The following is a 24,993-nucleotide window of genomic DNA, read 5'->3' as shown; positions in this document are numbered from 1 at the left end:
ACTGGGAGACCCGATACCCACACTCCCTGGGTACATCTGTACCGTAGCATCAAGAGAAACTTTCCCCGACTCCAGAAGCCGGGACCTTACTGAAAATTAAATGAACCCAATCTTTAATTTATATTCCCTTCCTCTGTGACACACTACTAGCACGCAGCGCAGGAAACGGGGCTGCGGTACTCCAAATTTTCCCATTTTATCAAGTTCTGTAGCACCGGCACACTTTAGGGCTTTTTTATGTGTCCGGAAGAGCGGTTTCAGGTTGTTTGTTTATTTATTTATTTATTTTTACTGACAGGAACCACGGGCGCGCTTGCCCACACGGCGCACCGAGCCCCCCGGTATCCACAGCAGGGGTCTTTTGCTCGCCACGGACCCCCGGGGGGCGAGAGGAGCCTGGAGCCGAGCCCCTCAACGCAGACCCCGGATCCGACCCGTGAGCTCGATGCCTGAGGGATTAATTCCCTTGATGAGGGTCGCCCTGACAGCGGCCGCCCTCTTGCCGCCTCCTCACACAGCGCCCACCCCCAGCGCATGCGCGCAGTGGCCGCCATGTTAGGGCGCCCTCCTCCCTCCCTCCTTCCCTCCCCGTCCCGGCGGGGCGATGGCGAGCGGCTGCGGGGCGGCCGCTCCGCACCCCGGCGGCCCCGGGGAGCCTCCCGGCGTGGCCGTGGGGTGCTCGTGGCCTTGCTCGCCTCCGGGCGAGTTAGCCCGGGTGCTGTGCGTGCGGCGAGGCGAGGCGGCGGGGCCGTGCGGCGCTTCCCCCGGCGGCAGCGAGGCTGTGGCGGTGGTGGTGGTGGAGGCGGCGGGAGGCGGTGGGGGAGAAGCGGGCTGCGTGCTGCAGCTGCAATGCCGGCCGCCCGGCGCCGAGGAGGTGGCCGCAGTCGGTGTGGTGAGCGAGGCCCGCAACATGGAGGTGTACGCGGGCGAGGAGTACTGCGGCACCGGCCGCGGAGAGAGCCTGGGCTCCGCGGGGACGGGGGGGTGAGTGAGCGGGCTCCCGCCCCGCCGCCATCTTCTGGCCGCGGGCGGCGCCTCAGCGGTGCTGGGGGGCGAGGTAAAGGGGGGGGGGGTTAGGGGGTAGTCGTGGTTTTGTGGCTCTGCAGCCACCGAAACGCTTCAGTCGCTATAAAATCTTACTCTGAAGTGCTGCTGGGTGAGACCGCAACAAGGGTACGTGCTCCTTTCCTGTCCCGTTTAACCTTAGCGGGGCTCTCCTAGCAGGTGCTTGCCAGGAGGTCTCGTCTCTGGTATGCAATCACCTCAGGCTTCAAGAACAAGAGAGAAAAATAGAAAAATAAAAGGTTTTTGTTTTCCCCTTCGATATTGCCTTCCGTGCTTCGCCGGGGGAGTTAAAAACAATGTCTTTTCTCTTTTGTTTTTAAGTCGTTACGTGGCACATCTGCTTAATTAACTAATTAAAAACAACCGACTCAGAGCCTCAGGGAGGATGTGTGAATAACGTACTGAACCCCAAAAGCTGCTCTAGCAGATAATGTACGTACACATACAAATCGCTTCTTATACACCTGTCTGATCGGCTTCAATACAAGTTGAATATAAGCATTAAAACTGCTGTACCACAGCAGAAATGTGTTTGAGCCTGTCTTGTTTCTTATATGAATGTCTACTGCTACTGTGTATTTCAATGAAATTAAAAGTAACTTTGTATTAGTGATGTCACAGCTTGCTTATTTTATTTTTGTAGTGAAACTGAAAAGGTTACTTTATACAAAAAGTATCTGAAACTGGAATGCCCGGCAGCCTCCTGTAGAATTAAGGTAGGGAGTTCAACATAGCTGTTTAATTTTCATTGTCTCTTTAATCATTTAATTGACTAAATTGCATTGCTCTTACTCAATTACAGATATTTTTATGCAGTAATCAGTTCATATAAAATGTAAAATCAGTTACATGATGCATAGTCTTCATAGGTATCTTAATTTGGGATCATGATCTTCTTTTTATGAAGACCTAATATATATGATCAAGATATCCTATTAGAGAAAAAGAAAACATAAACCAGATAAATTACAGGTAAACTACAGTTGCTATATAATTAGAATTGTAAACTCTGTGTTACTGTATGCTAGTAATAATAACTCTGTGATGCAGGTAAATAATCTTAGGAAAATCTGTGCAGCTACTGCTTGTCTTAAGTACTTTGAAGATGAGGAGCTTGTTGATCTTAAGGTCATGCAACCTCCTTCTGTTCCAGTCAGAATTCTCCTAAGAGTAATGGCAAGGAGAAATCAACTTTATTTCCCTGGAAAAGAGTTCAACATATTCATACAAAGAAAACATCATTTATTTTCCCCTAACCAAAATACTTTTTTTCCTTCTTGTGATAGCTGCTCTCCATTGGTGAGAAACAAAGGGTACTCATCAGTAAAATAATTGTAGAAGTGAAAACAGTGTCTGCAAAACTAGCAACTGATTTTCCTTCACTAGGATCGAGCATAGATCTAGACAGAGTGCAGACTATAATGGAATCTATGGGATCCAAGTTGTCTCCTGGTGCTCAGCAACTCATGGACATGGTCCGATATCAGCAGAAAGTAAGTTACTGTGCTGTTCCATAAACATGAATAGTATCGATCTATGACTTTGCCTTCCATAATGGTCAAGCATGTTCCAAACAGATTTGGTGAATAAGGTTTTTTACCTAGACTTCCTGCCGCCTTAATCCTGGTTTAATTATTTCCCTCTGCTTTTCCCTAGGAATAAAATTCATAAATATTTTTAAAGTCATTGTATTATACTATTAGAATACTGTAATTACTAGAGTTTTGAAGTATACACTAGTTGTTATGGTATAATTTTCAGTCTATTTTAATATTTAAGTATATTGTTGTTTTTTCTTGCCATCAGAACAGTTTACCTCTTGGAGACAAACTTAGTTGGATCTTTGGGAAAAATTCAGACTTTGGAGATGAGAATCCAGTAGATGGATTACATGGTGCGACTGTTCAGATGTCGCAGGATCAATCAGCCAGTGAATCTTTATCTGTCAAAAATCCTTTAACAAGCGAAACAGTATGTGAAGATTCAAAAATAAATCTTGATCAGAACGCGCAGGTACCTGAAAGAAAGAATGTTTCTGATTCTGGAGGATTTACTACCCAACAAAATACAGTTGACTTCAGAAACGATCTTAAAGTCATGGGATCTTTGCTTATGCAGGAGCAAACTAACCAAAACGTAGCTAGTCCACAGGTGCTTCTTCCTTTTCTTCAAAACATCTGTAGCCAGGTTAATCATCTTCGGCTAAAAGACGGTGATAGGCATCTCAGTAAAAATACAGTGACTAAAGAAGAAGGCATTCAGGCTGTTCGGTAAGTTAAGTTTGATATGCCTAGTGTAGTAATAGTTTGTCTGTATGAGCAAGTTTTTTTTTTGTTTTGTTTTTGTTTTTTTAAAAAAGCATTTTATTCTCATTAACAGCAATAGCGAGTCTTAAAATATGTGATTTTTGAAGACTGTGGTGACAAACATGACTACAGTTTTTCAGATGAGTTGCTCAAAGATAAGATTTTTCTAAAAGAAACCACAAAATCATTTGATTTGCTAAATTATTTTTGTCTTCTTTGTGCATCTTTTCTTTCTCCTGCCTTCCACCTTTTATGGTTTAAAAAATGTGTGGTGGTTCTGTTCAGTTACATGCATTTAGTAGGTCTTTCTCCTCTGTTACTGCATTTTCACTTCAACTGCTTCTGTCTCCTAAATTGTCATCCCATCCTTGTTTTCATGTTGTGCCACGATCTCTCTGCTGTCCTCGGTGTATCTCATGCCATCAGTCTTTCCTGTGCTTCCTCACTTCTTTGTACAGTGCGAACTTCATTGTAGCAGTGTGGACAGTTTGACAGATACCCAAAGAACCGTAGAAGAAATGGTGAGATGTAGGAGTGTTGCCTAGGAGGCAGAGTTCTAATAATGCTCGAATATCTCCAGGGCCTGGGAAAGTACAGTGCTTTTAACGATTACTGGTGTGGAAATAAATAATGCATAGTGTATGTAGCTCTGGAAACACTGTACTTGGAAAGAATGAAGCCTGTCATGCTGATGCTGTTCGAACTTTGTTTATACTGCTGAGCTATATGGATTTTGTTATTCATAACTGCTCCTTCTAATGTATAACAGCCTTTTTAAAAAGTAAGGTAGAAAGATGGTGACTGTATATCTTCTTGTTTATTAAAAAAAAAATCTCACATTTAAAACGTAGCAGACAGGAAAGATACTTTGCTTATGCTAAAAACCTAATACCATCCAAAACCCATTGTCTACAAAATGAGATGTTAGACTTAAATGAAGTTCAAGTACACAGATTGCTATTTTGCCCCTTGTTAAGAAATACTGATTCTTAACTTGCTCTTTTTACAGAGTAGAACAGCAGCCTATTTGCTCCTATTTGGAAAAGATCATCTCAAAAAATATGGATCTGATGGAGAAAAAACTAATGGACTATATTGATCGCCAAATCCAGGCTCTTCAGACGCACATAGATAATAAAATGGTTCTGTTAATGGACTTGGTTCAGAACTCAAAGCAAAACAAAATTTCACAAGCACACTATGATTCTAGTGAGGGGTTCTCTAATGGAGAAAGATAAATGTATATAGATGTAGAACTCCAATATAAGTATTTTTAAGGGCAATTACTCTTTACAAAGCTAAGTATTTATGGAGTTATAACCATAAAGAACCTCAGTGTTGTTAACTTGCATTTTGTTACTGTAATTCTATCCACTATTGTACACAGTTGTTAGCTTTATGAAAGATCATAAGAACGTCTGGTTTTCCTAAATAAGAATTTTGTATGCCCTTTGTGGCTTATTTATTTAAAGAGCGTTGCTAAAAGCCTTGTAAAACACAGTTTCCCACTTTCAGTTTGAACAATAGAGAGGAACACTCTAAATAAACCGAGTTACAGCTTCTCTCTTTAAGTACATGTAATTAATTCAATTTTCTTCTGTCTTGTGTGTAATGTGTTACCCCTGGAAAGCAACATGGTTTCCTTGTGGCTTTGGATTGTTCTAATGGGACTGCTGTTGAAGTGGTTTATTACTCCAGCTGTGAAAGGAATGGTAGTACTTGTATTGCTTCATTTAAACTCTGCAAGAAATCAGGTGTAGAGAGGTAGAATCCTTAACCTGGGTTTGAAAGCCCTCCTGGCTGTACAGGCACCAAAATTAGCAACATAGGCTCCATAAGTGATGTCTAAAATGGGGATGTTAGGCTTTTTCCTTTATAAATTGAGCCACGCAGGAACAACTCTAATAGATGTATACAGGGCAGACTTGTGTTTATCCATGTTTCACTATCTGAAGAAAGTACTTCATTCATGGTCCTTCCCCAGGGGGACCTCCTATGCAAAACAGAATGTGCTGGGTTAGGCTCTGCTGCATTTCAGCAATCTTAGGCCAAAGAAGTAGTTCTTACTGTGTCATGTTTACTGTAATCTCTTTGAATCAGATCTGCTGTCATTTGAGGAGGTACAAGTATGTCTCAGAGGTCGGTCTTCATATTCCATTTTGATAATTGTTCTTTGAAATCTGGGGTGCACCGTTTAACTTTGACTGTACAGGGACTTAACAGTGGACTCCTAAGTTGAACATAGAGTGATTGCATTTGGTGTCTTAAAATGCTTTGAGCAAAAGCTATAGATGGAGAAGCACGTGTTAAGTGAACAGGTGGAGGCATGTAGTAGGCACGTACAATCCAGGCTCTTTACCTAGCTTACCTAATTTTTTCTTCTACTCCAAGAAAACTGATGTATTTTGAAGACAATCAGCAACCCACAAAAGTAGATTGCAAAGACAGGACAACTTGTATAGAACAAATATCTCATAGACGTCCCTCAACATAGCTCATGCCAAGTACTGTTTCAAAGTGATTTGAAAATATAAAAAGATTTTTTTTTTTGAAGAAGGACCTAAATTCTCATACTTCAGAGGTATAAAATTACTTCTAAAGTTACTTTTGGATGCTTTCTAAACAGTAACACTCTGATGTAGACACCAGCATTCTTTCAACTCAATTTGAGATACAGTCGAGGTGATTCTCTTTTTATAATTAAAAAGGTTGAAGTGTTTCCAAGCATTGTTGCATTCTGGGGCTGTTAGTTTATTGAGTATGTTCGTTGGCTTGTTTTTTTTTTTCCCCTCTCCCCTCTGACAAATCTGAACGGAAGTTGGCACAAATTCACAACATCCTAAAGTAGTTAATATGAACTCTGGATTTTCTGGTAGCCATATGCTGGCTGGCGTCTGTAATATTTTAGTATTGTAGCTACCACAATAATAACATTTGAAATCAAAGCTACAAATGAAAGAATGTAGAAGCTCTTTCCTTGCCGGTTTGAGGTTTCTTCAGCATCTGTTTTAGTGAGGGTTCCTGTGTAGAGGAAAAAAAGAAAGTGGCATGTTTAAAGTTTTCTGAATACTGTGTCATTTCAGTGAAGGTTTGGCATTTTTCAGATATTTTTTCTGAGGGGTTGACCATACTGATTTGCAAATTCTGAACTTGTACTGAAGAGGAGCTGTAAAATTTTATAATAAAATGATAATGCATAATAGCATCACAATGTTGTTAAATACTTCTGTATCACTGCGGTCAAGTTCTTGCCCATCAGTGTTATCATTATCTTCGGAAATGGGTATGGGATACATTGCTGAAGCAATGCTGGGCAAAAAGGAACTTGCAATTCTAACCCTGTACCTTCTAAGAGTTGACTAGATGGTCCTTGGTAAAGCTGGTTATCTTCCTGTAAATCATGAAAAGGACACTATGGGAATTAATATGTTTTATAATACCTTGAATGTGATCTGTTTGCACTAGAAACTTTTTCATTTGTAAATGTGTCCTGTTTCTAGCATATCGTTGCAATTTTTTTCACTCATTAAAATAAATGGGAATATGTTTAAAGTGCTGCTAAAGTTGAGAGGTTAATAAACGTTTAATGTATTAGTATTAAGAGCCTGAGTAATGGTAAAGCATATGGCCTAACACACTTTTCTCAGGTGAAGGTTTGTGCTTGGATTTACACCAAGGAAGAGAGCTTAATCAGATTCTCAGTTTATGCACCCCTCTTACCTGAGTGATCGGCAGCCCTGAGACCTCTCTTCAGGCGGATAGGACCCACTACAGTCTTGGCTTTCCAAGTGTATGAAGAAGCATCTCTTTTCTGCCTGGAGATACAGCCTTCAGTACAGCGGGAGTTTGTGGTACTGTCACAAATCAAAACGTCACACTGGAGATAAACTGATGAAAAGCTCCGCAGGAACTTGAAGGCGTTAAATTTAAACCTTCCGTAGTGCTCAATGGGTGGGTAGGTTACCACAGTGTCATCTTTATTACAGCTGCAACAGAATTTACAGATATGTTAAAGTGGTCTGCATACAAAAAACATTCTTTTAAATATTCTTAGCTGTAATCAAAACATTTAACTAGGGCTATTTATTTTTTTTTAATGTGGGCATACAGTGATGCTCCCCTCACACTGTAATGTGGTACGCTTCTTTCCTGCCTTGTAATGCCTTTATATTTCTATGAAATTTAGCTTCCAACCATGGTCTCCTGAAGACAAGCGGAGAAGAGACAAAAGAACGACCTTTGATATGGAGGTTACATTTTCTCACGTAGTATGAGACAGTTGTAAAGTCTTACCCGCTTCTGATTAAGTCATATGTTACTGATCCAAAATCAGGTTGTGGAGATGCTACGCAGGTATCGACAAACACCAGAAGATCTGGGTCGGTGGAATGAAGACTGACTTGAGCAAAAAGAGTTTGGTTCAACTCTACATAATAGGGGGACTGAAGCACAGGGTTGGAGAATGAATCTGAGTCGTAGAAAGACATGCTAACGTTGTATCTTCCCACAGAGGTCGTGTTCTTGATTAGGTTATTTTCTGTTACGTAAATGACTTCTACAGTTGAGTTGTTTTCCATTATGCACTTTACAACGATCTGTACCCTCTTCTTGCGTGTGATAATCGTGTCGGTTTCAGAGAGAGTTACGATGTTGGTGTAAGTGATGCGGTGACCTTCATCCTGTAAAAGGAACAGTATGAAGTAGCTGTGATTACATGGGTACTGCAGTGGAAGGCAAGTGCGTTAGGAAGCTGCATGAAATGTGTTGCAACCAAAAAAATCATCATCAGCCCTCCTACCTATGTGTCCTAAATGCTGAACAGACCCATGCAGCAGGTTAAGGAATATTGCACAGAGTGTGGAAAGTATCAAAGCTCCATTTCAGTCACCCTTATCTAAACGATGCTCTTAACGAGCTCCTAGGAACCTTGCCATCATCGGGTCTTTTCCATCTCCTTCTGACTTGTGTCACTTGCAGGGGATGTTGGAGTCATGTACCTAGCCTTGTGTTACTTTGGATGATCTGGGTGTAGAGGGAATGAAGCAAAATAAACTGTTCTGACAAGCTCTCGTCATTCCCAAGCTATTGTTGGCTTATTCGCAGAACTTTTTTCCCCCTTTACCTTTTTAATTGTTCCGCAGCTGCTTAATGGGAAGGAAAAGATCACGGGATCTGTGGAAATTGGCCTGCAGGTTGGGTCGTTCAGGTACAAGTGAGTTTCATTGTAGCCAAGGGAGTCCAGGTAGTCCTTGCTCAGCACAATTTCCAGTCTGTCTGAAGAGCATGTAAGCGATGCTGCCATTGAAAGAGAAATTAAAATAAGTTATCACAAAAAAAAGGACCAAAAAGACTCAAAAACAAGCCTTGTTTTGCAGATAGGTCACAAAATAACTTATGTTCTATAAGTGAGACTAATGCGTGGTGGTTTTTTTTGTACTTAAAGAGTGGCTACCACTATGAAGGCTTAAATCCTCAGTCACTTTTGTCAGATCTCTGTATTTTTTACAAAAGGGAAGGTTCATATGTGGAAGTGAGAAGCAAATACACTTACTGTCAGGCTCTGGGGGATCTGGCAGAATGCTGGTGTACCGAGCAGAAAATCCTCTGTAGGAGTTGGCGTAGTCTGTAGACAACACAACCGTCATGCCGTTTGAAGAAGATTGAAAGGTGGGCCGAGAAACGCCACATACTTTTCCAATTAAGCCAGTGTTCGTGGTGAGGCCATCATAGACTGCCAGAAAGTCAAATTGGCAGTTTTGATCCAGTTCCAGGCTGTAGACAGAGAAAAAATAATGATAGGAAACATGAGTGTAGAGAACATCGCTCATATTGGATAAAGGATTCAGTACCGATAGCAACTGACAAGTCCCACTCAATTAAAATAGAAGAGTGGAGAATAAAAGAACACGCAAATCAACGTTATTAAAAAATAAATGAAACATGGAAAACTCTTAGGTAATAAATAATTAAGTGCATGATTCTACTCTCATTGAAATAGAAATTTTGCTAGTGCTCTCAACAGAGATAGCTACATTTTTGTAGTTCTGATACTATATATTGAAGGTAAATTACTCAATAAAAATAACCACACCTTCAAATAAATTAAAGGAAATAAATCACATTAAAATAAAGAAAAGCTTTTAAAGTGTGGGTTTAACTCAAGTGGATCTCTGACGTCTCTTATGTGCATCACCAGAGGAAAAGGAAGGCTTTTGTCCTTTTTATGCCTGTTTTAAGCATGTTCCTTATGTAGGAAAAGCTTTATGCTTTTGGATTTAAATTCAGGCTAGCTTGTGGACACCTCACAGCTAGGCACCTGAAAAGCTTTCTGTGTTTCACTGACTGGCTCTGCAGTAGCTATAGAGAACTGTACAGCGATTTGGAGCATGATTATCTATCATAACAGTCAGTAAATCATATTGGTTTTACATGTCTACAGATTTCTAAAAGCACTTCTGCTTGCTGTGTTTAAAGCAATGTTTCTAAACAAAATGACAAAGAACAGTTGAGTGTAGGGCGTTTACTCACAACAAATCCTTAAACTCTAAGTTTATCTTCGATTTTTTTGCAGTTTGTATGTTCCAGACGCAGTACGTAAATGGAGGGTAAGACGATGGGTAGTTGGGACTGATAAATGTCCCGTTGGGACCTGTTAAGCTTCCCCCACAATGTGCTGAAAAGAAGAAAAGACACATTGGTAACACAACAGTATACATAACAATAAAAAATAAACTCAAAAACTAAAGCTGTATCACTAGTAGGAGCATTTCTTCAGGATTCCATTCCTCTGGAAATTATTAAAGGTGCTAAAGATACCTTTTCTATATATTTTAGGGATTTTTTTTTTTTCTTCAGCAGCAAAGTTAATTAAATGTTGGAGCAGCATAAACTATGAGGTGGGAATTTCTCTCTCACATTGAAGTCTTTGAGAGTTTAATACCATGCCACTCAGGTAAACAGAAGCAAAGGAACGAACTAGTCACAAGCTAAGGCTTTTTCTTTCCTTCTTAAGAATAAGAACAGCTTGGACAAAAATGGGATGCGTTGAAAGAAGACCACCACTGACTTGTGTCACAAGTCCTCGGATGGAATTACAACAAGATGGCCTTATTCTTTTTCTGGGCAAATGCTATGTCATCTGCAAACTGAGCAAATTTAGTAGATGCCTTTAAATAAAATTAGAGTCCCATAATGCCTTCTTTGCAATTTTTTAATTTTTTTTTTTTTTTTTCTGAATAAATCTGCATCTTTTAGGCTCTCCAGCAAATGTGTTGTCGTTTTGCTGCCTCCTTCCTTCTGCTGATTTTACCCAAACCATTCCCTAAGGGCTGAGTGATTAATTAAAGATTCTGTGAATAACCTCTAATTGTCATCCCAAACTTTGCTTTACTAATCCTCCTTTAATAGTACAATTCAAATGGTATTGATTTTATTGCATTAAGTTCTGACTTACTTGTTTCCGGTGAAAAGAAGTAATAGAAGACAAAGAAGTTTCGTGCGAAAGCCACAGAGTTTGTTTTTATGAGAAAAGTTAAACTGTTTGAAGATGATTCAAACATTGGGACTGCATCAGTGTTGTTACATACTTTTCCAAGAAGAGGTGAATTAGAGGAAGGACCATCATATACATTAATACTTTCTGTTTCACAGCTTGAAGATGGAGAAAATCTATTAAAAAACAAAACAACAACAAAAAACATGGTGGGAACTACCTCAATTCACTGATAAATATGCAGACTCTTTGCAGTCCACAACACAGATTCAGTAAAGCATTTTACTTAAGCAAACACAGAGAAATATTTGGAGGCAGCAATGTCTTAAGTTGAAATTAGTAAAAATTCAGCTTAGCCATACTAGTTTATTTCACTATTATTATGCATTTTCAACATTTTTATGTTAAAATTCATTGAAAACATACCAAAACTTACGGAGGGAATACTTACTTAAAATAGGAGAAGATGAGCCTAATCGTTTGATTTTCATTTCTCTGAATTTGCCAGACACAGTTTGCATTTGAATTTAGGTCGATCTTTAAAGATTTGTTGAGGTCGGTGAGCGAGGCACCACAGCGAGGTGCACCTGTGGAAGAAGAGCACCAACAAAGAGCTTGCAAGGCTGGCCCTCCTGCAGTAAGGTCTCATCCTCCTCCATGCCATGACCCCAGGACAGCCCACCATAGAGCAAGCATGCAAAAAATTCTACCATTTGGGTTTTTCATTTCTATTGCACCAGTTTATGAAAACTGAAGTATCAAAGAACATTGGAAAGTATTTCTTATCCTTATTTTCACTAGTAGAAGACAAGACAGTTAGGGAAACACAGATCACAGGTGAAGCCAGTGGCAAAACTGGGAACTCCAAGTGACAGAGGACACCTCAACAACTCCCTTCTGCAAGGCTGGTCACCACCAGCATCTCAAACCTCAAACCTTCCACCTACGCTCTTTTCCTGAAGATCACTGTATCAATTTCTGAGTTTCAGCCCTTTACGTCAAAGCACTCAGAGAGAGAATAATAAAATAATAATAATAATCAGATTTGAGTTTCTGAAGGTTAATGTGTGAGACTACTGTGTATTTAGTGCTGCCTACGGTTCTAACCCTCCATCTCCAAATGGTACTGCTAAAAAGGAAAAGCTTTAAATGAATCATCATTTTTGATCAAAGATGATCAAAAGTTTAGAATAATTTCCAGACAAATAATAAGTAAATGGACTAAAGCAATTTAGGTCAGAAAAGAAAGAAATGAGGAGGAAAGGAAGTGCTAGAGGTCCATACATTCCTGCCAATAGTTCTCTTCCAGTACAAGAACTCACTGGACTGAAACGAAACCAATAACCTGTGATTTTGAAAGAAACAAAAGAAACCGGCTCTTTGCATGTGGATCTTTGCTGCAGGGTGATGTGGATGTTAAAATATCAAAACAGCTCAAAATCATGAAAGAAAAATACCTTGATAACTGTTAAACACAAATATAGCTCTCCCTGTCTGGTTCAGGATATCCTGACCCAAATTTGTTGGTGACAGGGAGAGCATTACGGGGAGCTATTACTGCAGGCTTGTCTCCATAGTCTTGCCCCTCTGACTGTTACTGCGTTTAGGATTCAGGGCTGGGTGAACGTGAAAACAAACAAACAAGCTGAGTTGCTATATCTAGAATTACTTAATGAATGTTAATTAGTTATGAAGTACTTACAGTAATGGGCATTGTACAGGAACTTTTAGAGAAAGGTTATTATCCAGTTTGAGCTTAAGTTTTCTTTTCTGCCTTAGCATTATCTAAAAATAGTGGTCTCAAACCACAGGAAAAACCTCCTAGACCATGTATGCCGTCCCAGATAGAGAGGTCAGGCTTTCTGCTGAACTCCAGAGGGAAAAGAAAAGTTTAGGAGACACCTTTCTCGTCACATATGAAACACCCCAGCTGGAAGAGCATTACGAGGTCAGTTTTGCCCTGCCTTCACTCTACTTCCCTCTGGATGGTTCCTGTAGCCCAGTTATTTTTTTTTCCATTATCCCACAGTCACTTCCCACTGTTACACATGCAAATTGCTGATCTGAAATCCCAAATGAAGCAACGAATGACTGCCTATTGCATCTCATTGAACATGGGGAAAAAATGCCCCAAACTCTTTTAAAAAGCAGCAGTTTCCCCAAAAGTCAATTTAGTCCTGTTACTCCAATACAATATTAACTTACACATGCAAATGTCCATTCCAGAGTAAAATCTCTTCAAAGTCAAGTTCTTAAGTAAAAAAAAAAATGTCATAGGCAGTCATATATTGCAATCATTTTATTCTGATACTCTTATTTTTAATACTTACTGGCATATTAAGGTGTTTTGCAGCAGTACATTAAAATACACTTACAGGTATGTTTTACATTTTCCCCTTCAGTTGCCTACGGAATAGCTTATACAGAAACTAATAAAGATTCACAGAAGAAGAAAAATGTTTTATTTTCATACCCAAGAATTCTATTGAGTTGTCTTCAGCAAGAGTTAGAGCAGCTAAGAGAGGCAGAAGGAAGAAGCGTCTGAGTGCCCGCATTTTGATGGCAGCTGGGGAGGGTAGGGATTTCTAACTTTTATACCTCCTGCTATTTCATAATCATCTTGTATTGCATGGTATCGTGGAGGGAGGTCTTAATCTCTCAGTTACTGTTTCCTTTTAACAGATAGAAATGAGAAAGTAGCAGGTGTGCCCATTTTTTTTTTAATGTGTATTGCGTAGAAGAAGTTTAACCATGCTTTCATCAGCTCTGCGTCTCATGGGTTCAAAGCACGGTTCCCTGTTGATTCACTGAGCCTCTGTGCGGGTGTGTTGTCATTAGTCTGACCCAAACAGAAATGTTTGGGGGGCACTGACAGACTGTCCCTTTGGGGACCAACGCGTCCATCTCAAAGCGTGGGGCAGAGGGAGCTCCGTGGTTCCCACCTCTATTTTGACACCCGTCCTTTTGGGTTGCATGGGCAGAGCACTCAGTGTTCCTGCTGAAGATTCCTTGGGTTATAAAGTGGGACTATCGTAGCGGAGTTGTCCCGAGTAATAATTTCCCATTGCTGAAGCATTCGTGGGTGAACAAGACAATGTCAATGTTACCCACAGATTTAAAAGAACAGCATTGCACTGCAGCCACATTGTAAGTAAAACTTTTGTAGTCCCACAGCAGAAGGCACAAAAACATCCCAAGAGCCCCAGTTCCTCTGAGCACGAGCCTAATGAATATCTGCTCCAATATATATACACTACTTTGTCTGCCTTTCTTGAAGGACCAAAGCTCCTTAAATATGGAGTATTTCCTACTGCAGCAGCAGATAGCCCGTGTTTAAAGCTTCCACAGGCTGTGCTACTGCCAGTGCCACAGATGTGCCCTTCCCCTAGCCTTGGCACCTACGTGGTGTGGGAATAGCCACGGAAAACGGGAGCTGAGCTGTGAGACTCTTTCCAATGCAGAGGGCTGGTGTCCCGCAGCTGTGCAAACAGGGGTTCTTTCAAGTTTCCTAAGTCAAGAAGAGTTGTGGTGCAGACCTTTTTGAAGCACATCCAGGTACTTCTCTTTTATAACAAATTGTTTGTATGCAAACAAATTTGTTTCTTTTCTACACAGATTGATACGGAAATATGATGCCTCTGTAATGATGCTACCTTTCTAGTCTCAGGCATGTACCTTATTTAAAACAATCCTGTCTATATTTTTATCCTTTAAGGACTTTGAATGCAACTCTTTCTTCCTCAGGACAGGGTATTTACATTGTCTTTAAATGTGAGACATTGAATACGTGCAGAAAGCCACTGCAATAGTATTTGAATTCTCTTTTGTTTCCAGAAATACTACATTTGCATTTACTCTGTATAGCCTTTCATTTCTTAAACCCACACACATATGTGCAAGCAATTTTCAAGTGCTAACATCCACTTTTTATGCATTTAATTTGTGAACTGGGGTACAACGCCCAGCCAGTCATTGCTGTGTCTATCAACTCCAAGAAAAAATACACAATACGTCCGTGGCTATGATGCTCTGGCAAGCTGGTAGGTATGGGTTGGTAGGCTAACTGCTGGTTTTACTTGTGTACAAACATTGAGGAAATTCTCCTGCTCTGTGTTTGCTCTGGAGGGACTGGACCCCTGAGCCCTGTGGATCTGGAGGGCTGAGTGGGGCTCTGGTGCTTGCAGGGATGGCTCTGAGCACTGCAGCTCGTGCACCAGATCTGAGCCTTCAAACCATTTTCCAATCCCCTGTGTTCACACACCGTGTTGACAGTGTGATGTGGTCACATACCAGGTGATGCTGAAATATTAATGGCACGCTTTGAGTTCCCTCTTCCACCTCAGAAGAAAATGGCTGGCAAAGTCCTTTAAAATGAGAACAGGATGACTGTATGGAAAGTATTTTAAAATAGCTGATCCTTAGAACAAATTAGTGTGCATTTTGGAACAAAGGAACAAGCATTTGGCTGTTGTGGATCTGTTATTTACAGGCACTTTCCCTCACTGCCTGCAGCTGAGATTTCCCTGCAATAGCAGGGAAAATGTGATTTCAAGCACTTTAAGTCATTACCTGTGAGAAGCAGAACGGCAGGGTTACAAGTGCAATGGATTTTGGTGTGAATTACGTGCAATTAGGAAATATTCTGGCTCAGGACTGGAGTCCTGGCCATTTTTTTACAAGGGCATTACAGTCCCACAGGGTTAGGGCTTTGGCTGTGAGCCCACTTGGCACTACCCAGGCCAAGACAGGGGCTGAGCCACCAGGTCAGAGATCTGGTCAGAGCAGGGACTTGGTGTGAGACCTGCAGGAGTTTGTTGTCTGAGAGATGTCTAAGTTATTCATGGAGAAGCTGAGTTTCAGAATGATTGTAATCCTTTTTTTTTTTTTTTTTTTTTTTTTTTTAAGGGTTGAAACACAAAAAGTTGCCTTTTTTTAATTAATTAATTATTTTATTTATTTATTTATTTTGGTCTTGTATTTCAGACTCTAAATGCTAGGCATCTTTATTCCCTACAGAGCATCTCATTATGAGTTTGGGCAACCTGTACATATTGGGTAATCTCTATATATTCACCATATAGAAACTGAGTATTGGCCTTGAAGATCCTTTTCACACCCTGAGTTTAGATTATCAAAAGGTTATCACCAGATTATCAAAATTTAATCCATCTCTTTCCCTCAATTGACTGCTGGGCTACTGTACAATCTGCAGTCAACTGTCATGATATTTTTCTCTATTCTGAACTGAAAATTATAGTTCTTTTGTTTGTTTGTTTGTTTGTTTGTTTCAATAAGTCATTCCAAATAGGACAATTTAACATACTGAATCACAGAAACACTTTTTTTTTTTGGCTCAAAGTGATTTAATTTGAACAGATATTGAAAGGAAAAAGATGAAGAAAATGCTTGTAATGGAAAAAAAAAAAAAAAAGTGCTATAGTTCTAGTCTCCAGTAATACAAACTAACGTATGGAAGATTTTAATAGTTTATAGGTGCCACAGAGATTGTGTCTCAGGACATGTACAATATTTTTTTTCCAATTATTTTTGAATTCCTATTTACAATAATTGCTTAGGCATTATTGGTTGCAAGGGATTCTTATCCTGTGATTTAGGTCTCTTCTTGAGCTCAGAAAGCAGCACAGCTGCTTACATCTGTAAGGCAGGTTAATCATTCCTGAATGCTAAGTATTTGAGCTATTCAGTACAATGGGGAGAACTGTAAGAACAGTAAGAGGGAAACAGCTTTGATGAGAAAAATCAGCCAGCTGATCCAATTACACTTTGTCACGGAGAGTTTTTACTGAAGCTTAGGCTTTTACAGATCTGGAATATAGATAAAAATATCTGAAATTAAGAAACACAAGTATAGTTAAGATTACAATACCTTTAGATTTATGCCCCCTATTAAAATTTACTTCTAGAATTTATTAGCAGGTGTGCAACATACTGATCATGTATGTAAGTGATCAACATGATATTATAATTAGAAGAAGCATTACTGGCGCTACTGTAATCTGGAGACCACAACAATGACGTCTTCATCGCTGTCACTTGTGCTTCTTTTGCTTCTCCTTATGCAGCCCTGGTAGCATCGGGAGGAATAATTGTATCTGTTGCACACTGACATTCTGCACTGCAGGTAAACGGATGAGTATCTGCCGATAAAGCTGGGGGCTCTGAATTTGAACTGGACAATCCTCCTGTCTGGTGAATAGTAGCTCCTATAAGTTGGGTCTCTTACACACCTGAGAAAAAAAAAAAGGAAAAAAAAATACAATTATCATACAAAAATTGTGACATTGTTACTGTGTCATTTGTTTTATCATTTAGAAGCAATTTGCATTCAGGATTTTTAAACTGTGAAGTTAATCACAATTCACAGCCCAGAACTCCTGAACATAGATGGAGTTATATGGAATTTATATATGTAACTTGGTATATAATAAGTAATGCTACATATATAAATATCACACACATATGTAGACATATAAATGTAAAACATCGGATGAGATTTTAAATATATGAGCAAGAGCTGTTCAGCCCTATTATCTTTCCAAAGTCATTTTTTATTTCAACCTTAAACTTTCTAAGAACTGTAAAGGAACATACCCATATCCCAAATCAAACAAAACCACTTAAATGAGGAGGTTTACATGTATCCTTGTCTAAATTAATATGTTTTAAAATATAATTTGTGAGAAACCTTCTTAAAATTTATACTGATTTCTCTTCCCTGGCAGAATATAGCAGTGAATTAAATATAAAATGCCACTAAAAAAAAGTGTCCATCCTAATAGGTAGTTCATTTAAAATCTAGCTGCTTCTTCACAGAATCACAGCATTTCTAGGTTGGAAGAGACCTCAAGATCATCGAGTCCAACCTCTGACCTAACACTAACAGTCCTCCACGAAACCATATCCCTAAGTTCAACATCTAAACGTCTTTTAAAGACCTCCAGGGATGGTGACTCCACCACTTCCCTGGGCAGCCCGTTCCAACGTTTAACAAGACATTCTTGCTAATGGATAACTCAAAAGTGCTACAGAACTGTGGATTTGTGTTATATGTATCTGTTATTGACCTTATCACATCATTCACATGCAATAAATTATTTGGAAATAGTTGTTGAGATATTTTCCTTACCCATTTCTTATTATATCAGATGCCACAGTTGTAAAGTCATAAGGATTTGGAGAGACCACACACGTGTCTGCGAACAGCATCAGATTCGGCTCTGCGCCATAAAGGGTAGCACGAACAAACAAATCCCGGTTTGGCAGAACGTAATATGGTGGAGACCTCACTACATTGGAAAAAGATGGTGAATCATAAAAGGCAAACTTGACAACAAATCGTCCAGATGGAGTTTGCTGGTACGGAGACTCTCTAATGCTGGGCAGAGCTTTGAAACTGGGATTGCTGTATATTCTGCAGGCGAGGTTCAGCAGCGAGTTCCTATTTCTGCTGTAGAGGTTGCCAGACATGGATCCTTCCACTGTGTTGGAATAAGTGATGGCTCCACGTGTTATCTGTTAAAATATTAGTGAGTTTAGAGCTGCAAAGTAGTGCAGAACCATTTTCCTGAATGACAGTGGGAAGCTGGGGGAGCTGAGGGATAGCAGGGCCTGGCCCTGCTGGCCAACCTTGGCCTTACAGCTGAGGCAAAGTTTTGTTCATAAATAACTTTGACACCATCTTGGCATGTGATAATTTCAAGGCTAGACTTTCTCACCAGCCTCCTCGTGCCACAGCCGTTGTACGGTATGTGGAAGATGGCGTGGAAGTTGGTGATCACAGGCCTGCACCTGGGGTCTTGCAGGTGGACGCTCCCTGCAAGGTACCCTCGGGAGTTGAGGTAGGATCTCCTGATGATGGCCCGCATGTAATTAGGCAGACAGGTGAGGGTTACTAGAGGAGAAGAAATTTAATGTTAATAAACCAGATTTTAGTATACATTAATAGGCAGCATGCATTAAATACCAGTGTGCTTCACAACTGCAGATGTGGGCTTTGCTGACTAAGCTGGAGAAAACAGCTGAGTGGAGAGAAAATGAATTCCTCTCTTTCTTCGCTGGTGCCATAGCTTATCACTCCCTCCTACAGCTAACCCTGAGGTCACACACATCAGCAATTCTGCAGGACACAGTGAGCTTGCCACGACAACCCCTGAGCTGCTGCTTTGCTTTCGAGGTCCCTGCTGCCACACCTGGCCAGCAGCCTGGCAATCCATGGACAGGTGTTTCAAATGTCTTTTTTTCCATAAATGTTGCAGATGTAGGCCAGCTTGTCCCGCTTGGGCAAGCCTCTGCTCTCTGCCTCAGATGCTGCCTGCCATGATCTGCCAGCCCTCTTCAGCTCACATCTTGCCCAGTGTGCAGGGAACTAGTGAGGGAAAAGAATTAAAAAGAAGAAGGAGAAGGCCCTACCTTGGCTTATAGGTGCTGGCCTTGATTTTGGAGGAGCTTTTAATGAAGAAAAAAATAAATAAATAAGTGAGAGTGAATGATGAAAATATGCGCTTGTATGTAATCAGTTAATATCCACTGTAATCAGCTGAATGCAGTCAGACTAGAAAATATTAATATCAACAGAGCTGAAGAACAGAGCTGTCATGGACAAAAAACTCATATTAAGAAAAGCATGCAGGCTTGAATGATGACATATTACTAGCAATAACAGGAACAAGATCTAATTCTGCTTATTCATTTGTTTAGGCAGATGACTCTATGCTCAAATGAATGCTTTTTATCAGAAGTTCAGTTTTCTGTAGGTCACCAGAAAAATAGAGTTAATTTACTGATGCAGTCTTTTAGCAATGTGAGGCTGATAGGGCCAGACTTAAAAACAAGACCTTAGTCTGCCCTCTGAGCATTTGAGGCATGATATTTGCAATGTCTGAGCAGAACCTGAAATTCAACTTTCTTCAAAAGTTAAATCACATTGTCAAAAACTCTATCTAAGATTCAAAACAAATACCACTGAAAATATCAGAAATTCTCACTGACTCGGTTTCCAGTGGGGATGCAACTTTGGCAAGTGCACGAGGCTGACTTTCTAGGCATGAGGTGGGAAGCAATGTTAACGCATTGTCAGACCACAATCAGATAGCTGACTAAGCACTGAAACTGGAATAACACTGCACAATTTACAAGTGGTAATGCCTCTGTCTATAGGAATTTGAAGGACTGATGGAGTTGAGGAGATCGTTACCGTGAGAAAAGAAAATATGAAAGAAAACATTGTCTGAATCCTAAATAAATTCATAATTCGCATGAGAAATAATAAATGTGTACCCACATGAGGTAGGCCAAGGATTCCTAACATTTTTTGCCTGAGGACACTCCATGGTCCCCAAGCACCATCCCTGTGCCTCGGTTTTCCTCCACCCATTTGCAGTGCCTGGCCCTCAGCTCCAGGAGCTCTGTCCACGCTGCACGGCCAGGCAGTGCCGCTGCTCACCGGGCTGCTGGAAACGAGCACCAACAAGTACCTGATGTTTCTGCTGCTGGGGACCTGGTCGGAACTGCCAAAGAGAAAGCAAAAGCCAGGCTTCAGCCATTTTCCCATTACTGGGTGAGCAAAGCAAAGGCTGCTGCTTGTGGAGGGAATCAGCAGCGTTCTGCCAGGCTTCATCCTGGCACCAATTCCTCACAGAATAAAGCGTTCAGTACCTGGTGCTGGAGGCGTGGTGGTTTCAGCAGGGACTGGTGAGGCAAGGAAGAGAACACAAGTGCCAGTTAGGAGCTGCCATGGGCCAGACAAGCAGGATGAACCCACGCCACAGCAGAGCCAAAGGCTCCTGTTTGGAGGGTGGCTGTGTGCAACCCCAGGGGAGGCTGCTGCAGCCAGGGCACAGCCACGCTCAGCTGTAGGGTCTATGAGCAGGGATAAATACCTGGTGTTTCGGCCACAGTGGTCTCAGTTGGGGCTGCCAAAGAGAAAGCAAAAGCCAGGCTTTAGTAGTCTTTCCATTACTGTGGGAGCAAACCAAAGGTTGCTGCTTGTGGAGGGAATCAGCAGCGTTCTGCCAGGCTTCATCCTGGCACCAATTCCTCACAGAATAAAGTGGTCAGTACCTGGTGCTGGAGGTGTGGTGGTTTCGGCAGGGACTGGTGAGGCAAGGAAGAGAACACAAGTGCCAGTTAGGAGCTGCCATGGGCTGGAGAGGCAGGAGGAACCCACACCACAGTGGAGGCACAGGCTCCTGTTTGGAGGGTGGATGCTTGCAGCCCCAGGGGAGGCTGCTGCAGCCGGGGAACAACCACTCAGCTGTAGGGTCTATGAGCAGGGATAAATACCTGGTGTTTCGGCCACAGTGGTCTCAGTTGGGGCTGCCAAAGAGAAAGCAAAAGCCAGGCTTCAGCCATTTTCCCATTACTGCACGAGCAAAGAAAAGGCTGCTGCTTGTGGAAGGAATCAGCAGCGTTCTGCCAGGCTTCATCCTGGCACCAATTCCAGACAGAATAAAGCGTTCAGTACCTGGTACTGGAGGCGTGGTGGTTTCGGCAGGGGCTGGAGAGGCATGCAAGAGAGCACAAGTGCTGGTTAGGAACTGCCACAGGTCTGACAGGAGGGAGGAACTCGCGTCCCCCTTTGGAGGGTGGCTGCACACTGCTGGGGGAGGCTGCTGCAGCCAGGGCACAGCCACGCTCGGCTGTAGGGTCTATGAGCAGGGATAAATACCTGGTGTTTCGGCCACAGTGGTCTCAGTTGGAGCTGCCAAAGAGAAAGCAAAAGCCAGGCTTTAGTATTCTTTCCATTACTGTGTAGCAAACCAAAGACTGTCAAACCAAAGCAAAATTAATATTAAGGTGCCAGTAGGCCTGGTTTAATCAGACCCCCGTTCCAGCTACATTATAGACGTTTACATTGTTCCATAATTTGTTATCTGTTTAACACAGCTTGTGGCCTTTTCACTGCCCTTCAGGGTGGGAGAAAGCCATGTGTGTGGTGTGTGTACCCCTACAGAGGTCAAAGAGCTCAGTGTTGTGGGACACCTCTCCCAGCTCATCACAACCACTGCAACAGCATCAGGAGTTTGTGTGCCCACTCACCTGTGTGCTGTGAGCTTCTGGGGGCTAACAGTGTGTAAGGGCTTTCTCACCACCAAGCAGTGCTGAGCTTACAGGGAATCAGCACTCCACGATGGGAGAAATAATGTTTGACTAAGCCTGAGGTGAATAAGCTAGAAGTGCAGTGCTCCCTACCTGTTGTTCCAGGTGTGGTAGGCTCCACAGGGACTGTTGGGAGAGAAAATAAAAAACATCAAAAAAATGAAGGGTAGATAAAATGTTTTCAGTTAAAGGGTCAGACAAGCAGCAGTACAGTCAGGGCTCTCCACCAGACCACAACTTGATTGGTGTTCCTGCCTCCATTTCTGCCACCCCACACTGCAGACCTTTGCCAGGAGAGGAGCAGTGATGCAGATTTGGGAGGGACAGGCAGTGTTTCTGTCCTGACTCCTCACCCAGGCTGAAATGTGGTATGAATTGCTGTTTGCAGGGGAGCAGCCCCACCACTGCAGTGTTTATCAGGGCCAACAAAAGCCTGGGAGGTGTGCCAGCCAGAACTGCTTTCAAATAAAATAAGTTACATCTAGCTTGAGATGGTTAGTTAGGAAGCAGTAAAGCCTCTTGATACATCCAAGGAGAAATCATTTTCAGCTTGCAAACTACAGAGGGCTGAGCAGGGCTGAGTGGATTAGGAGTGTGGGCTGAGAATCTGAACTTGATTTCTCCTTCTTAAAGGCTTCTGTTGCTTGCAGCTTGTGTGCAGCACATCAGAGATTCATTACAAGTGTTTCTCAGTAACCATCAATTAAGAGCAATGTGTGGTAGCAGTAAAAGGGGAGAGGAGAATATTTACCAAAAATAAAATCAGAGTCAAAATATGTGCCTTTTCAGAGTGGTAGTAGAAGCCTTATTCATTTCTTCAGCACTGTAAGTCTCGAGGCTACTGTTATTTGTTATATCACTGTAGTGCAATACAACAGCACAGCATGAATGTCATTTCCCTAGAGGACCTCAGTCTATCTTAGACAGAAACATCTAAGTCCAAAATGATTCAGTGGCCTGCCAGCCTACACTGATGTCTAGTATCAGACACATCATGTTCATGCAGTGTCAGATTCTCCACCAAAACAATTTCCTTCTGCATCCTCAGCAAGCAGGACATAAGCTCAGCGTGAGCTCTGTTTTCTCCATAAGTTCATGTGATGCAGATACCATCTCTTTAAATGTATGAAATCATGAAATAGGAGTGCATTCCCAGGAGAGAAAGAATTAGAAGAAAATACGTTTACAAAGCTGCAAGTCTGAAACAAGCAATTTTAGGCCCAAATAGTCTTTGTTCCAGAGACAAGTTCCAGGTTGGGCTGCCAACACCTACCTGTGGGCATCTCTGGAAAGAAACATCTATAGCTCTGCTCTTCACTTTCTGCTTGCATGACCCTCCAGTAGAGGAACCCCTTGTGGGAAGGAGAGGATGGCTCCAGGTCACCTGCAGCTCAGGGGGGACCGGTCTGACTCATTCCCATGGGGCCACAGCCAGGGATGCCCATTCACAGCTCCAGCCTTGCACCAGGCTCCTCTTTTCATCCATGCACACTTTCATGCATGTCTTAGGAAACTTGATTCACATAAAATAAAATGGACAAGGTGTGTACCTGCACAGATAACACCAGCATCTTCTTTGTGGAAGCAGTCATGTGTGCCCAGCCCCCTGTGGGAGCACTGCTCCAGGGAGGACTCATTCCCTGTGCATCTCACGTTGTCCAGGAGAATATCGCCTGTGCCTTCCCCAAAAAAGGCGTTAATTTTGGCTGAGAGAGCATCACCACAGCCCAACTACTCAGTTGTGTGGGACACTTTAATTTACGCGTGGGACATCCTCATCCAAAAGACACATATTTTCCTGGGTTGTTTAACTCCACTTGAGGTCTTTACTGATAAACTCTCTCTTTAATAAAATTAGAGCAGGAGAAACATTTCAGAAATGGTCTCACTTCTGTTTTGTCAGAGCACGGCTAGAAATCAGACACTTGCACAGCTTGGACTCAACCTCTGCTAGAGGGAGGTAGGGTAGGACTGCCAAGGCCACTTGTTTTATAATAATATTAAAGTAAATAGTGTCAGAGTATCTCTCTTGTAAAGTCCAGTAGGCATATGGCCATTTTCTTGCCAAGAATTGAATAGCACAAACTGGCAGCCAGTTCTTTTGGAGAGAATTTACAGCAAATTCTTTATCTTTTCTTCCTCCTCACTCCTCTCGCTTCCTCCCAGTGCCATTTCCCCAGGTTCCCAGTACTCTTTCTGGGCTCTCCAGCTGCGCATGTTTCCAGTCAGAACAGAATTGCTGGAAAACTGGGAACTGACTTGAAAGACTCCTATAGAAAGTTGCTAAGAATAACTTCCTGCCAAATCCAAGAAGAGGAAACTTGATTTACTACTTGTCATCATTCACATGGGAAATCAGCACTGAAACGTGCCCGTGTACCTGCGCAAATGACACTGGCGTCTTCTTTCGGCTGCCAGTTGTGTACTGCTATCCCGCTGTGAGAGCACTCCCACAGGCTGCTTTCGCCCCCTCCGCACTGCACTTCATCAAGGAGGATGTTCCCAGAGCCCTGCCCAAACTGGGCCTTGGGCACGGCCAGCAGAGCTTCCCCACAGCCCAGCTGCCGGCACACGACCTCAGCATCCCCTAGGTCCTAGCCGTCGTCGCACACCGTGCCCCAGCTGCCATTGTAATAGAGCTCGACACGGCCCGAGCACCTGCTGTCGCCGTCTGCGAGTTGCAGGGACTGAGCTGAAGCATCTGCTGTGGAGGAAGATCACCACACGTCGCTGCCATTTATCCTAGGCTGTGCCAAAGCCCGTCTTCAGGCCAGCCAGCACCGCAGTGAAGACAGGAGTGGGTAGCCCCCAGAGTAATCTGCTGCCACAGAGGATCCTCTCCTGAACCTCAGTGCTCTTTTAGGACTGATGTTATAAATTCTTGAACTTGTTTTTTCACTGGTTGATACTATATGCAATATCTGATGGGCATGGACAAAGTCATCTTCCACAACATGCTGATCTCTGGGGAAAATGATCCTCATCCCTACGACTAGCAAAGTAGAAGGATTT

General features: G+C 42.1%; 2 protein-coding genes across 2 annotated transcripts; one reads left to right on the top strand and one right to left on the bottom strand.

Annotated features, from left to right (window-relative positions):
* Positions 1-600: 600 nt before the first annotated feature.
* Positions 601-6,206, top strand: LOC311211387 (ATPase PAAT). Its single transcript, XM_084290070.1, has 5 exons — positions 601-984; positions 1,709-1,781; positions 2,352-2,558; positions 2,872-3,335; positions 4,381-6,206. The coding sequence occupies exons 1-5, from the start codon at positions 605-607 to the stop codon at positions 4,607-4,609; spliced, it is 1,353 nt and encodes a 450-aa protein (XP_084146196.1). The 5' UTR covers positions 601-604; the 3' UTR covers positions 4,610-6,206.
* CUZD1 (CUB and zona pellucida like domains 1) lies at positions 6,206-13,418 on the bottom strand (the record flags this gene model as incomplete). Its single annotated transcript, XM_084290571.1, has 9 exons — positions 6,206-6,392; positions 7,092-7,357; positions 7,665-8,050; positions 8,494-8,666; positions 8,923-9,143; positions 9,900-10,044; positions 10,825-11,039; positions 11,315-11,450; positions 13,337-13,418. The coding sequence occupies 9 exons, from the start codon at positions 13,416-13,418 to the stop codon at positions 6,220-6,222; spliced, it is 1,797 nt and encodes a 598-aa protein (XP_084146697.1). The 3' UTR covers positions 6,206-6,219.
* Between the last annotated feature and the right edge of the window lie 11,575 nt (positions 13,419-24,993).

Source organism: Netta rufina (genome assembly GCF_964035555.1).
Source record: "Netta rufina genome assembly, chromosome: 7".
Classification (NCBI taxonomy): Eukaryota; Metazoa; Chordata; class Aves; order Anseriformes; family Anatidae; genus Netta; species Netta rufina.
This window is presented reverse-complemented; position numbering and strand designations above follow the sequence as displayed.